Below are 15,320 nucleotides of genomic sequence, written 5' to 3' on the forward strand. Positions count from 1 at the left end.
TTTCCACAGCATCTCTCCATGAATGGATGTAGGTGTATACGCTCAAATGAGTTCCTTAATTGAAGATACTTTGTGACATTAAAGCCCGTGAGAAGAAAAGTGTCAAATGCTGGAATGTGATCATACTGAATACATGTCATATACGCTACGTTAAAGCTGAAACCACGGGTGCGGTTTTTCTGAAACAATTTGTGTGTTCAGTTTATGGAGAGTGATCAAACGTGTAAAGTTCTTTATATTTTTACATTTGAGAAAAGTTACAAATATCCGTGATAAAAAAATAATCAAAACATAATAACTGAGAATCACACGTGCAAAAATTGTGTTTTTAGATATACCTAAACAATCAACATTTATACAACAAGCAAAATTACATGTTTTTACATACGTAAACATACATTTTCAAAACATATTTTTCAATTTTAACGTAGCATTGAATACGTAACTGTAAAAGTATTGGATAAGCGATCATGTAAAAAAATAAAAATCCCTTACCGTTAGAATATAAGATATGTGTATGGGCGGGAGATGCGTTCACAATGAATAAACACTACTGACTGTCCAGAAAGTGCGAGCGTCCCAGAGCGCAAGGGCCGAGTGAAGAAAGTCGTTGACAAACGTCTTGATAACGCGTGTGAACAAAACCCATTCGAGGTATGAATACAAGTGCCTGTCTTACATGGGTCGTGTTGTATCCTGTCACGGTGGCGATGTCGCTGGGGGGTGGGCCGTAGGGAGGGCAGTTATGAGAAGTATTTCCATATCATTAAATATATAGACCAGGTTAATATGACATGGGCTGAAAAGAATTTAGCGCTATCAGTCATGTATATATGTGTTTTGTATCCATGTATTTTTATGAAAGGCTGGGCAGCTGCATAATACAACGATAAGTTTCTAAGTCCCTGGACTAGCTGCCGTGATGACTCATACAGATATACAATGACAAGGGCATGTATATATTTCCTTTTTAAGGACTATCGTTCTATCAAGGCTTCCGAAAGTAAAACGCCCGTCTCGTAGTTCATCATGAGTAATACTGTCAAAACAGGAACTTTGCTATTTAACACCGATCTCCAGCGGTGAGAAGCGGAATGGAGACAGCAATCTGGCCTCAGAGAAATAACACTGTCGAGGAGTCTCGCGTGATTTGAATCTTGTATGACGTCACAAATGGTAAAATGTTCTTGGTTGTAAGCGTACATTATTAGTTGATTAATTAGAATAATTCAAACCGTTAAAATAACTGGGTTGAAATTGGGATTGGGAATAAAGGTGCTGGGCAGAGGAACAGCGGAATGTTTGCAGTAACGTCGTTTCAACTTTACATAACGACGTGTCAATTAATCTGGGTACAAAGCCTAAGGTGATGGAGATCGGAGACGTCTACTGCTTTGATAAACCGAACGAAGACAGACATACTGAAGGCAGACCAAGAACCATTATTAGGGTAAAGGTTATGTTGGAAGTCTAACCATCTGATCCTGAGCATAGGAAATTCTTGGTGTTCAAGATAACGCGTCAACGATAGTTACTTCAGCAAACTGGACTGTCTGGTCCAGACTCGATTATTTACAGACCGAAGTCATATAGCTGGAATATTGCTGAGTGCGGCGTTAAACAACAAAACACCAAACTAACCAACCACTTCAGCAAAGTTTTTTTTTCACTTTTGCTGTCATGAAAATATGCCAAGAGAACGTGTCTTAGTCATGGACTTAGAACAATGGCCCCAAAAGAACGTCGGTTATTCTACTATTATTTTGGATGAAAATGAGAAGAGGGAAAATCAACTATCTAGGGAAACAGCACCCCTTACCGTACCATCCTAGCTTATTCCACTGAAGATCTGAATCCAGTGTTTAACGAAATACAGTACATGGAAGCTGGGCGTCGTCGTCCACTGAAGGGAATGATATGTGTTTCATTGTGTTATGGTTGGAAAGGGCAGAGCGCTTCCTCAAAAGCTGGGGCCTGGCTAGCGATCAGCGCCTCGTGCCGAATGACGACATGGGATCCCCTGATTCATTCAAGCCAGCTGCCAGGCCAGTTGATTCCATCCTCTATCACACACGTAATAGCATCCCATACGATGTTCATATTGTACTGGGTGGTTTGTGTATGGAAGGCGAACCTCAGTCTCATTGGAAACCATGAAGACTGGTGCGCCAGAGTTGGAATATCGTCACTTCCGGTTGAGGCCAATGGCGTGATTACTGTAGTTTGTTTGCTAAGGGTGAATGGGATTCGACTTTAGCTTCTGATTGCCTCCCTGACTCAGTGGAACGAATTCTGGCTGAAAGGTTGAGGTCACCTTTTCACATGAGATGTGGATCATCCCACTATTGAAGGGGTCTGATAGTCGCCTGTTTACCGGATCATCAGATAATATCATTTTTGAAAGGATGTGATGGGTAGACCGGAAGTGGATTGGGGAACAATTCAATACTAACATAGACTAAATATACCATTAATATACAGATACATATTTGTCATTTTTGTTTGCTCTCAACATATCAATAACTTATTCTTGACACAGATCTGGTAGTGATTCTTGAACGGGTTCCAAATTATGGACGGCTGAAAATGACCGGAGCCTCTCTCTAATTGTTAGTAAGAACAAATGGCCATGCCTTATGTTCCATAGGATGAAACACAATAAACATATTTCATCAAATACAAAGACTCAAGAAAACAAACAAAATCCCCATCTTCTCACGATTGCCCAAGAACATGTGAATAATTAGTTTGACCTAAACTAGATTAATATAAATTCAGGCATAACGGGAACATATTCAGGCATATCTACAAGCAGTCTACAGTAAACCAGCAATATAATTAGAATATTATACGGGACTACACAGCCAGGTAATGTAAAGGTACCATGCCTATATATCTAGCACAGTGACTACTTACACTCATACGATGCCATCACAGGTTGGTGCAGGCACTGGAGATCTACATATGACACGAGCAAGCAAAGAGACGCAGACTCTTACCTGTGAACTGTAATCAGATGCCTTTGATGGCCAGTCGGAAGTAGGTAGCGGTGGTGGTGGTGGTGGTGGTGGTGGCGGCGGTGGGGGTGGGGGAGGCGGAGGGGGAGCCACAGGGGGAGGTGGGGGAGCCTCTGACACTGGGGATGACATAGACAGACCAGACATATCAGCACTTACAGAAGCAAAGGGGTCTGATTGTGTTCTAGCAGGGCTTACAGGACTAAACACATTAGAGCCATCGAACGAGGATACCGGCGGACTCCGCGGAGTTGAGGCAATTCTGGGAGAGCCGAAACTATCTGCTGGGTCCTGCCTGGTCACTGATGGAGAATAGATGGAGCTGCTGTAGCTCGGATCCTGGCGCGACTGTGGGGGAGAGTAGGTAGTTCCATACCCCATGGATGGTTCTTGTGACGGAGATGGGGAGAAAGTCGTGTTAAAGCCAGAACCGAACTGTGGAGGGTCCGACCTCGTGTAGGGTGAGGTCGGCTGAGACTCCCTGGCCGGCAAACTGCTGTAGCTTGAGTCAAACTGAGGCGTGTCATCAGCCTGACCATAGCTTGTCACTGGCTGAAACTCCCTGTTCGGCCTATAGGCCGAGTCAAACGATGGCTGGTTGTTTGATTGTGAGTAGGGAGAGAAGGGTTGAGCTTCTCGACTCTGACTTCTGCTGTAGGCCCTCTGGGGTTGAGCCCGCTGATATGAGGAATCCTCGGCACCGTAGGTCTGACTCTGAAACGAAGCTGGTAACGTATTGTAGTGCTGGTTATACGACGGCTCTGAACTGCCGTACGACGTATTTCCATAAGAATTGGTTTCATACACAGACGACGGCGCAGCAGACCTTGCATAGCTTGGAGCACTGGTCTGAGCAGACGATGGACTAAATGCTTGTCCGGAATAGTAGTTATCCGAATACTGTGCAGGCGAATCGCTGGAGTTATACTGATACGAACTGGGACTATATGGTCTCGGCGCAGAGTTCTGCCTCCCGTACACTGATTGCACATTAGAAGATTGACTGGACGACACCCCTCTCGATGTCTGTCCTACGTCCCTCGGTAGGGACATGGAACTGCCCACTTCATAGGCGGGTTGATACTGAGCTTGGTATGTGTCCTGACTACTCTGTGTCTGGTAGGGGGCGCTCCTATACCCTGCAGTGTAATCTGGGTAGGCGGTGGAGCTGGAGTAGTCCTGGTCATAGTAACTCCTGGCAGGTTCACTTGGGTAGGATGGTGATCGGCCCTGTTGAACAGATGCTCTGTTGCCATAGGGATCAGACGTGTTGAGACTTGATTGGCTGTAGGTGTTTGTCTTTGGTGTGTAGTCGTAGAGCTGAGCATTGGCCTGACTTCCGTGGTAGGCGTAGTTGGAGTCTGGGGGAGCAGCTGACGCCTCACTCACTCTGAAACAAAAATATGAAAGTTAAAAAATGGCTTATCTTTTTTTAAATCTTAAGGAAGCTTTCTAGCGATACTCCAATGCTGGAAGACCTACAGTAGCACGTGACTGTTGCAAGTCAAAGGAATTACCATACCAGTTAAGACTACACGTAGAAAACGTAAATCATCGTTGAGGGGAAAAGCAGCGCTTGCAATGAATGCTCGATGACGACCTTTAAGTCAAACTAGTTTTAATCACATCTGTTGGTATGGCATTGGTCGGGTTTAAAATGACAATTTCTTTCATTTACGCACTGGTTGATACTTTCTCTCAGTACATGACATTACCATGTCAGACATATGAATGGTGATGCAAAAACATCCGTAACTACGAACTTTTCGGGTTGTCGTCTTATAGCTGGTGATGGTTTCATTCACGGGTGTTGTAAATCCCTGAGGGGTATAGTGTGTTAGGATTATGCAGTTTACTTGAACGTCACTTTGAAATCGGAAGGTATGACATTAAAGCTATCATCATGTACAAATACAGTTGAGTGTTACGTTGAGAAGAACATACGAGAAACTGTCCGATCCATTCGTGACCAACTCGTCGCTTTCCGGGACAAGCCTTGTTGTACCATTCGTCACCACTCGCCCCTTTCCGTAACCTGCATTCGGCTTGTCCCGGAATAACACGAGTTGGTTACGAATGTTGTTGTACGTTACGGAAACATGCGAATGCTGTCCGTTTGTGAAAAAGAATCGCCGACCGAAGCAGGAGCTAGATGCATTTTATTCACGAGCCGACAGCTACTCGCATGTTCTCTAACTTAAGAAACATCCCTACTTTCTCATAGGATGTTGACTTTTACATGTCAACACATTTTAAGAAGCGGATTCAATATATGATAGATCTCATTATAATGCTTATACAGAATAAATAATATATAGATGCACTCAATGACGTCATTGATCTATGCAACTGATATGTGTGCTTTATGATATGACATGATATTGATAGATGTACTATATAGTGTTTTTTATAAAACAGACAGATGCGCCCAACGGCGTCTATTATATTGATATAGATGTGGTTTATGGGGTTTGCACGAGAAGTGTTCAATATGGACACAGTAGCCAATGTTGTTTACGACTGAGAACAATGACTCGCGACACAATGTCCGGAGAGTTTATTTCTAGTATATGGGTTACTTTCGCACATTTTGTTTACACACATGCGTTCTACTTTGTCGTCGAGGTTCGCCATACTTTAACAGGACAATAACCTACTTTACAGCGTATTTCTCGGGGCAGTTTGTCCCGTACATGTGCAGGAGATTGTATCTGAATAATAGTTGAAGGGGAAACGTTACATGGTGGCCTGGGGATATTATTGAGAATTCGTCAGCTGCATAGGTCATTCTAGGGCGTGATTGAAAGTTTGTTTATATTATGATATGTAGTGTGTGTTTTACATTTTATATCATTCCGTGAGAAAGATCAAAATTCTATCGCCAAGTGTTGGGGTTGTAGTTTTCGTCTTTTGCGTTAGGAATGTTTAAGTCGTGTTTTGGCCTCACGACGGGCATTGGTCATCAAAATGTATGACAAGCTCAGACATACGTCCATCTGATTAGGCCAAATATTGTACTTATATCTTATACAAGCATATGCTGCCATTTTCACCACCAAATATTCGTATTTAATACGGGTTCGAAAACAATTGTGTCCATGTTTGTTCCTCGACAGTTTAGAATATAATAAATTATTATCGACGATAGCGATTTTTCAGCTGTTAAATCTTCAATTACAATTATGAACATAAATGATAACAAACAAATAAACACGAATTTTTTAAACACGAAAAAGTTGATACGGGACATTTATCAAAGGCTTCTGATAGCTCTCCATTTAAGAACAACATATTGAAGTTAATGCAATTTAATTCATAGACGATAGGTTTGATTTCAGTGTTCACAAGGTGTTTTGTCTCAGCATCCAGTACACAGTGCAAACAACAAACATACCAGCTTGTATAGAAACTGAAATATGTAGCCATTTAACCCACTTAAGAAAATAGAACATGTTACATTAAACCCTCATATACTCATAATATACTCACGGCTCCTTCTTCTTGGGTATAATCATAAGATTGAGCAACCTGATGAGACCTTCTTTATTCATAACGCCGTGTGTCCCCCGGGCTTGTAATCCCGACCCCACTAACACTAGCGCCCGGACCACAATATCCCTGCAAGCGAACCTGCTTCTAATTCGGAGGTGACGCCGAACCCAATGACTGAATGACTGGCATATGGTCCTAGTTGAAGAAAGGTTTTCAAAAAGGCATCTAGGGTGAAAATACTTTCGTGGATTTATTTTCTTTGGAATATTTATGATATCGAGTTATTAAACTCTAACCCGAGTTTGTTGCTTTGGTTGTGTCTTTTCGTTCATATTGCTTGCATTATGGAATATACTATCTAGAGTTTAAAACATATTGTAAACAGTGAACACAACTTGCGACTTTCCACGTATCGTGTTGTGACCTGGAAATTAACAAGGCTGGTTAATGGTATGACTTCAAAGGACCCCAGGGCGTTTAATTATTAATTGTTTTACGGATCCGCAATGTGGAATAAAATAACTGTTAGAATTTAAATTAAAAATACATATTTCCCCCTTTTGTCATTTTTCAGTGATATGTCCGACCGTCAATGTTTAGGAACAATATGGTTTTAAAACATGAAATTTTATTTCAGTGGATGATCGACCTTACGATATATGAAACAATAAACAGTATACCAAACAATTATACAGATAATATAGTATTTAATATGGACACCGTTTCTGCAAAGCGATCAGATTATCCATATTAAAGCCCATATGTGAAGCCCATTACTGGTGTCCCCCGCCGTGATATTGCTGGAATATTGCTAAAAGCGGCGTAAAACCATACTCACTCACTCACTCCACTCTAAAATATAACATGTTTTTTAAACTGTTACACGTGACCGACAAAACTGCACCTCCATTCAATATACAACGTCAACGCCAGAGAAAAACATGTCTGGATCACCCGCCGAAACAGATTCAACTGGATGTCAGGCAAAATATTGTGGATCAGTGAAAATCAGTGGATAGCAGGCGTTTGCGAAAAGGTTAAGGCACATTGAGTGAGTGAGTTGTTAAGTGAAGGTGTATCACGACAGCTTCGAACTTATAACCCTAGATCAGACAAATGAGAGGCCGAAAGTATGACAACCGATCGGGTTCGACTCCACGCACCAGGATTCAAAAGGTCAAACGACTACGAGTCACAAATGTATTGCAAATAGCCAGTTCTTCTTTGGGCCTGTTTGTTTGTTTGTTGTTTAACGCCGCACTCATCAATATTCCAGCTATATGAAGGCGGTCTGTAAATAATCCAATCTGGACCAGACAATCCAGTGTTTGATATCATAAGCATCGATCCACTCAATTGGGATACGATGACATGCATCAACCAAGCCGATATCGTTAGTCGTCTGTAGACTGCAAACAGGCGGTTTGACTATCAAGTTCGTTCACAACAGAATACGTGATGCATGTTGCATACACATTTTGTCATTTTGCAAACAATTCCATGCATACGAGTCAGTGTGACTCTCGCTAACAGGTATGTGTTATGCATAATGGAGAGTATATGGGTAGGCGTAGAGGGACGTGTTGCCCATGTTGTCGTAACCTTTCTACGGGCTCCCTGCCAGGATCCAGAATCCTCAACCCTGACAGTCAGGGTGCACTCGGCGTGCAGGTGTTATGGGATTGTTTTCCCGGCACATGTTTGAGTTTTAAAAATACACGTAGATACACACTGATAAAATAACAAATTAGGCCAGAAATAGATTAGCGCGGTCACTGTTGTTTGTTGTTTTACGCCGCACTCAGCAATATGATGGCGGTCTGGAAATATTCGGGTCTTGACCAGACAATCCAGTGATTGATATCATTCATAATTACATAATTTCAATAAAATAGATTCATAAAGACGCTCGTGGGGAGCCTAGTGGTTAACGCGTTCGCTCGTCACGCTGAAGGCCCACGTTCGATTCCCCACATGGGTGCAATGTGTGAAGCCCATTCCTGGTGCCCCTCCCCGTGATATTGCTTGAATATTGCTGAAAGCGGCGTAAAACACACTGACAAGAAGTACCAAAAATAACCATGATGACACTAGATATGAGCATTATGGTAAATGCATCAGTATGTCCAACAACGCCAAAGACCTCGCGACCAAGCTGACACCCATGTCATAGCTGAAGTACTGTTTAGAACGGCGTCAAATCCAACTCACACTCAACCAAACAAAGGCCTGTCGAAGTCCATCACTCAACTTGTGTTTGTTTGTTATTTTACGCCGCACCCAGCAATATTCCAACTATATGACAGCGGTCTGTAAATAATCTTGCCTGTAACCACATGGAAACTCAGGCATGTGCGGGACGTTTTCAAGGGTTTTAATAATGTTGGTTCTGTTCAGTTAAAAATCGTGGGTTTACGAACGCCAAGATTGTCCGGGTTTAAATAGAGGAATCATCTTTCCTCATCAACCCTAAGCCGCCGATGTTGCTGGCGAGTTTATTGTTATGCCTACTGAGAAGTAAACACGGGTAAACAAAGCCTGGTCCATGATGTAACTGGCATCATGTGGAATTGCGGTCTTACTTCTTAATGGTGAGCTGTAGCAGGTTGCCTGCCCCGCGGATCAACTCCTGGCCTTCGTTGTGGGAGAGATTCATGGCGTTCACGTTTCCAATTTTCATAATGACGTCACCACAACCTAGACTACTGGCAGCAACGCTCCCGGGGGTTACCTGAAACACAGACAATATCATGACATGACCATGACATTACAGACAATACCATGGCAGTGGGACATTAAATACAATACCATGACAGTATGACATTACAGACAATACCGTGGCAGTATGACATAAATACAATACCAGGACATTAAATACAATACCATGACATTACAGACAATACCGTGACAGTATGACATAAATACAATACCAGGACATTAAATACAATACCATGGCAGTATGCCATTAAATACAATACCATGACATTACAGACAATACCATGGCAGTATGACATTACCGACAATACCATGACATTAAATACAATACCATGACAGTATGACATTACCGACAATACCATGACATTAAATACAATACCATGGCAGTATGACATTAAATACAATACCATGACATTACAGACAATACCATGACATTAAATACAATACCATGACATTATATACAATACCATGCCATTATATACAAGGTCATGATATTAAAGACACACCCATGACATTACACACACATTCACGATATAACAGGCAATAGCATGACGTTATAGGTAATACCGTGGAATTATTGTACAGATTAGTATTACATATAATACCAGAAAGTAGCCACATGGGTAGTCGAGCCCGTGCCACTCGGCTACCGCACAGCCCCCCAGACCCGTGAAGATCCGGTGTAGAATAGGTCTTCAGCAACACCATGCTTTCCGTAAAAGGCGACTATGCAAGAGGCGACGAACGTGATCGGGTGGTCAGGTTCGCCGACTTGGTTGATGCATGTCATCGGATCCCAACTGCATGGGTCGATGCTCATGATATCAATCACTGGATTGTCTGATCCAGACACGAAAATTTACAGACCGCCGTTATACAGCTGGAATACTGCAGAATGAGGCGTTAAACAACAAACAAACACATCCCCTCAAATGTTTAACTGTACGGGATTACACAGTTATCATACATGGCAAACGCGAAAACCTCAGCTCAGACTCTCCCGTTGCTATGGCAATACTAACAATGAAAAAGGAGCAGCATTACTCCACTCAGTCAGAGGTGCTGATTTGTTTGGAGGGGGAGGTGAAGTGGGAGTGGCAGGGGGGGGGGGGGGGGGGGGGTGTGTGAAGGGGCGGATAATCGGTGAAATTGCCGGCAGAATTGTCACCTGGAGGAAAATGTATGTGCAATGTCTGGCAAAGGAAACACGATAACATGCCTCTCAACAATGTTTTCTTTCAAAGTTCAAGTATTTACTTTGGGGTGATGATTCGCTAACAATGGTATTTGTCTTATAACCAGTGTTTACGTACCGACCCGGGTGCTTGTGTTAGGCGTAAGAGAAATAGCACAATAATACAATTAAGATTCCAGACATGGAATGCAGTGTTGAAGATTTCGATAACCTAATTGTGTATTTCACGATTTATTTAATATCTCTCTCTATATATGTCTCATATCTTAAAAACCGACATGAATGTTAAATACGAATATCAACTTAAATTAAGTTATGTCAAACATATATGATGCCAATCGATCTGCTATCATACCAGAAGCCCTTGTAACATAAAGTTATTTTATTCAGAATGTGCATGTTGGAATTTAGATTGACCATGATACTGCCGAGTGAACATTTCAAATCTAGTCTAGACGATGTGTCGGGTTTAGTTGCTTGATAGACATAATACAATTGACCCGTGAAGATCCGGGTTAGAATAGGTCTTCAGCAACCCATGCTTCCCGTGAAAGGCGATTATGCTTGTCGCAAGAGGCGACTAACGGAATCAGGTGGTCACGCTCGCGGACATGGTTGATACCTGTCATCGGATCCCAATTGCGTGGATCGATGCTCATTCTGTCAATCACTGGAGTGTCTAGTCTAGAGTCGATAATTTACAGACCGCCTTCATAAAGCTGGAATATTGCTGAGTGCGGCGTTAAACAACAAACAAACATAAATACAATTTTGAGCTAGCAAAAAACGAAGTGGGATATGAACGACTACAATCAATTACCACGACGTGCAACTGTCCTGAACCTAGGCCCCGTTTACATGATTACTATCACCTGTAGAAGATAGGGAGAGGAAACACACAACCTTCCTATTCTTACAAAAAGGATGAAAACGGACAAAAAATAATCTGACTGTTGGTGCCAGACAAATTTCGCAGGGAGAATAGCAACGCTTCTCCGTCAGCGGTATGTGCATCGTGCCAACTGACTTAACGTATATGTTTTTTGTGATTCTCATAATAATATAGGGGGTCGGGTAGCCCGTCACGTCGAAGACCAGGGTTCGATTCCCCACATGGGTACAACGCGTGAGCTCATTTCGAGTGTCCCCCGCCGTGATATTGCTGGAATATTGCTAAAAGCGGCGTACAACTAAACGCACTCACTCACTCATAATTTAAAACGTTAAATACTCAGCGAACATACTAAATGCAGAAGCATGCTAGATGTTTGTCTCTGAAACTGTTCCAAAACATGTCTCAAGAGCCGAGCCAGATGGTCATCATGTACGGAGATATTGTATCAGTGATGTGTTTAGCATACGCTCAGGTGAAATCCCATGTCTTGTAGTCATGGCAACCAGATGCATTCCCCAGTCAGATAATTCGATGAGAACTCTTCACCAGTGGGTAAACAATCTGAAGAGCTGTAACCCACTTAGTTGCACAGAACGTAGTGCCATGTCAGAACAAAAGGTCAACCATTCTCGTTATTTCACCGATGGAGAACGAGCACTATTTCTTTTGGTAGGGGCGTATTAATTTACAATTGCGGAGTACAGTTGGTACGGTACTTTACACTAAGCAAAGGAGGTAACACAACGGTGCCATTATATAAGCATGTTATTACGGTATGATCTGCAAGGAAAAAGTCGTACCACTCTTGCTGAATCAGTATAAATGTTTTGTAATAGTTCAGCTTTGAGACGATATACACCTGGTCTCTGATGCGACGTGCGCAATGGTTGTTGTACAGTGGCGGAGGTAGGAGGAGGATTCTGAAGATGTTTACCACCCTTTTTTATGTAAAAAAGCTCTCCCCCCAACATCCTAACCCCCCATTGCCTACAACATGAACAAACAAAAATATTACGTACCAGAATAAAATGTTTTGTTGTGAAATTAATAATGGTTTCCATATCGTGTTTGTGATCCACCCCTGTTGTGTGTCGTTTCACGCCGCATTCAGCAGTTGCAACAGTTGCTATAGAAGGTGGTCAGTGAGTAATCGAACCAATGATTATGTTTAGCAACGCCCCATGCTGTATGATGACAAGCATTGAACCAAATCACATAGCCTGACCACCCGACCCATTTAGTCTCCTCGTGCAATAAGCACTGGCAACTGGAGACCAATTCTAACCGGTAATCCCCCCAGGGTCGACACCGATTAACACATCCGACAGATTTTTCTGAATATTAGATAAGATTATCATATTTAAAAGAACTATTTCCGCTATTGATTATCCCCGTGAATTTTATTCCTCTACAGTACATTTATACTCAAGGGTATTCGGGTTGGCGAATATTTCTCAAAATGGCGCCGTAATCACTTATAATCCACCTTGTATCAAAGACAGGAAAGAACTATTTTCCGCTTTTGATAATCCCCGTGATTTCTAACCTTCTAACCCTACATTTATACTCAAGGGTATTCGGGTTGGCGAATATTTCTCAAAATGGCGGGGTAATCACTAATAATCCACCTTGTATCAAAGATAGGAAATAGTTGGTGAGGTAAACCTCATTTTCATCATTTTTCATTAGCAGTCAGTGGAACGGCTTGACCGCTTTCAGCTGACCCAACATCCGGGCAATAGCAACGATCGTCTGCTCGCGGTGGCATCCATGACGTGAGGTGTACGCGACAGCGCATGTGCAGTGGCGTCTGGCAGTACTCATACACACAGATAAAGTTGCTGATGGGAAGCCTGGAATGTTCCCCACCTCGTGTGTAGTGAGCACACACAAGTCATGTAGACGATAGTCTGGAGGTATGGCTAGAGCTGAAACTGTGCCACGCCAATTGGAATGGGTAGCTCTCCAAGCTGTAATCGGTGTCCAGGAATAACTGATATTGCCTGAAGGGGCTTAACATCATTTTTGCGATGTTTTATCAAATCCAGTTTTCCATGCGAACCTCGTTTGAAACTAGTTTACATTGAAAGTTGAAAGTTAAAAAAATCCAACCTCCACACGGAGACAGCGTGGAAGTGAGCAAAGACGTATACAGATCTATATACATCTTTGAAGTGAGTGCGTGAATGAGTGAGTTTTACAATATTCCGGGTGGCGGTCACGAACAATGGTACCACCTTGTTCCCTGGATGAATGCTTAGTCTCTGAAAATACATAATTTTGATAGAAACAAACAGCTTCATTTTTATTGAAAAGCAGCCACAGTATGATGGGAGTTTCCGAACTGTGGATAAACTAGACTTGCATAATATGGTTCTGGGACTGTGAAACAGACTAATTGTAACCATGCACGGCCTCGAACCAGGGTCTTTGGCTTGGCTTGGCAATGCACCAACTACTCAACTACCAACTAAACATAAGAAATCTCCCGAGTCCATTCTACGATTTCGACTATATCATCAGCACGTGTTTATGAATCACTATTTAATAGTGATGATAACAGCTGTTATCTGCCCCATTGGTGTACCGGTCACAAACACACGTAAAGGCAAGGTAATTGTTCACCTGAAAAAAAAACACGGAAACATATGGTACAAGTTAAAATAGGGAAACACCAGAGAATAATCAGTCTCGAGAATCCGCCGAAGCGTAAAAGACAAAAATAGTGGTGAAAATTATATGGAATGATTACTGATAATCAGTGATGACACCAGGTGTTCGCAAAAAGGGTGAGCATGTCCTGCTCTAGAAATGTAATGAATATCTGCCGTATAAAGGCCACAAACAGCAACCCACCAGAAACTATAGCATTTCAAGTATTCGCCATGTCGCAAGAACATTCCGTAGAGAGCTACAATTACATGTTAGGGAGGACGAAGGATTAAATCTGTTCAATATTAACAGGTGGACATCCATAAAACCTCAATTAACAGTAATTGGGTGCACCGGGTCACCTAGCTCCTCCCACTTCCCACCCCACTTGTACATGAAGCCCCTGACAGCCGCCAAGCTCACCCATCCCCAACCTTGTACATGAAGCCCCTGAGAGCCGCCAAGCTCACCACATCCCCAGCCTTGTACATGAAGCCTCTGACAGCCGCCAAGCCCACCACAACCCCAACCCTGTACATGAAGACCCTGACAGCCGCCAAGCCCACCACAACCCCAACCCTGTACATGAAGACCCTGACAGCCGCCAAGCCCACCACAACCCCAACCTTGTACATGAAGCCCCTGACAGCCACCAAGCCCACCACAACCCCAACCTTGTACATGAAGACCCTGACAGCCGCCAAGCCCACCACAACCCCAACCTTGTACATGAAGACCCTGACAGCCGCCAAGGCCACCACAACCCCAACCTTGTACATGAAGACCCTGACAGCTGCCAAGCCCACCACAACTCCAACCTTGTACATGAAGCCCCCGACAGCCGCCAAGCCCACCACAACCCCAACCTTGTACATGAAGACCCTGACAGCCGCCAAGCCCACCACAACCCCAACTTTGAACATGAAGCCCCCGACAGCCGCCAAGCCCACCACAACCCCAACCTTGAACATGAAGACCCTGACAGCCGCCAAGCCCACCACAACCCCAACCTTGTACATGAAGACCCTGACAGCCGCCAAGCCCACCACAACCCCAACTTTGAACATGAAGCCCCCGACACCTGTCAGTTGATGTGATACCAGACTCCTACTGAAGCTACTCTGACATGAAGCTAATGAATGTATTGTACACCAGGGTTAGAAGGTTGGTCTATATGGACGTATGATTGATCGTATACACTGACGGGGACTTCTGATGTAGTTTAGGGAAACGTGACATGAATGTGACCATGAATACATCTCGTTAATTCTTGAGGAAAAATGCTGCATTAATTTATTTTGGCTTTTGGGAATCTTATACTTAGCCGTATGCCAAGGCACTATTTATGTGTTAT

The 15,320-nt window shown here is 43.0% G+C and overlaps 1 protein-coding gene across 4 annotated transcripts in view; it reads right to left on the bottom strand.

The window, feature by feature from the left end:
* The window catches only part of LOC139468245 (uncharacterized), a 65,104-nt gene that overhangs the window by 15,433 nt on the left and 34,351 nt on the right, over nucleotides 1-15,320 (bottom strand). For all 4 annotated transcript variants that reach the window (XM_071250084.1, XM_071250082.1, XM_071250083.1 and 1 more), the window contains 2 exons: nucleotides 9,092-9,240; nucleotides 3,000-4,407 (listed from right to left, as the gene is read on the bottom strand). In XM_071250084.1, the coding sequence (XP_071106185.1) occupies nucleotides 3,000-4,407; nucleotides 9,092-9,240 (1,557 nt within the window). The remainder of the gene's footprint in view (nucleotides 1-2,999; nucleotides 4,408-9,091; nucleotides 9,241-15,320) is intronic.

The sequence above is a fragment of the Haliotis cracherodii genome, unplaced genomic scaffold, assembly GCF_022045235.1.
Source record: "Haliotis cracherodii isolate W230 unplaced genomic scaffold, xgHalCrac1.p SCAF_2, whole genome shotgun sequence".
Taxonomy (NCBI): Eukaryota; Metazoa; Mollusca; class Gastropoda; order Lepetellida; family Haliotidae; genus Haliotis; species Haliotis cracherodii.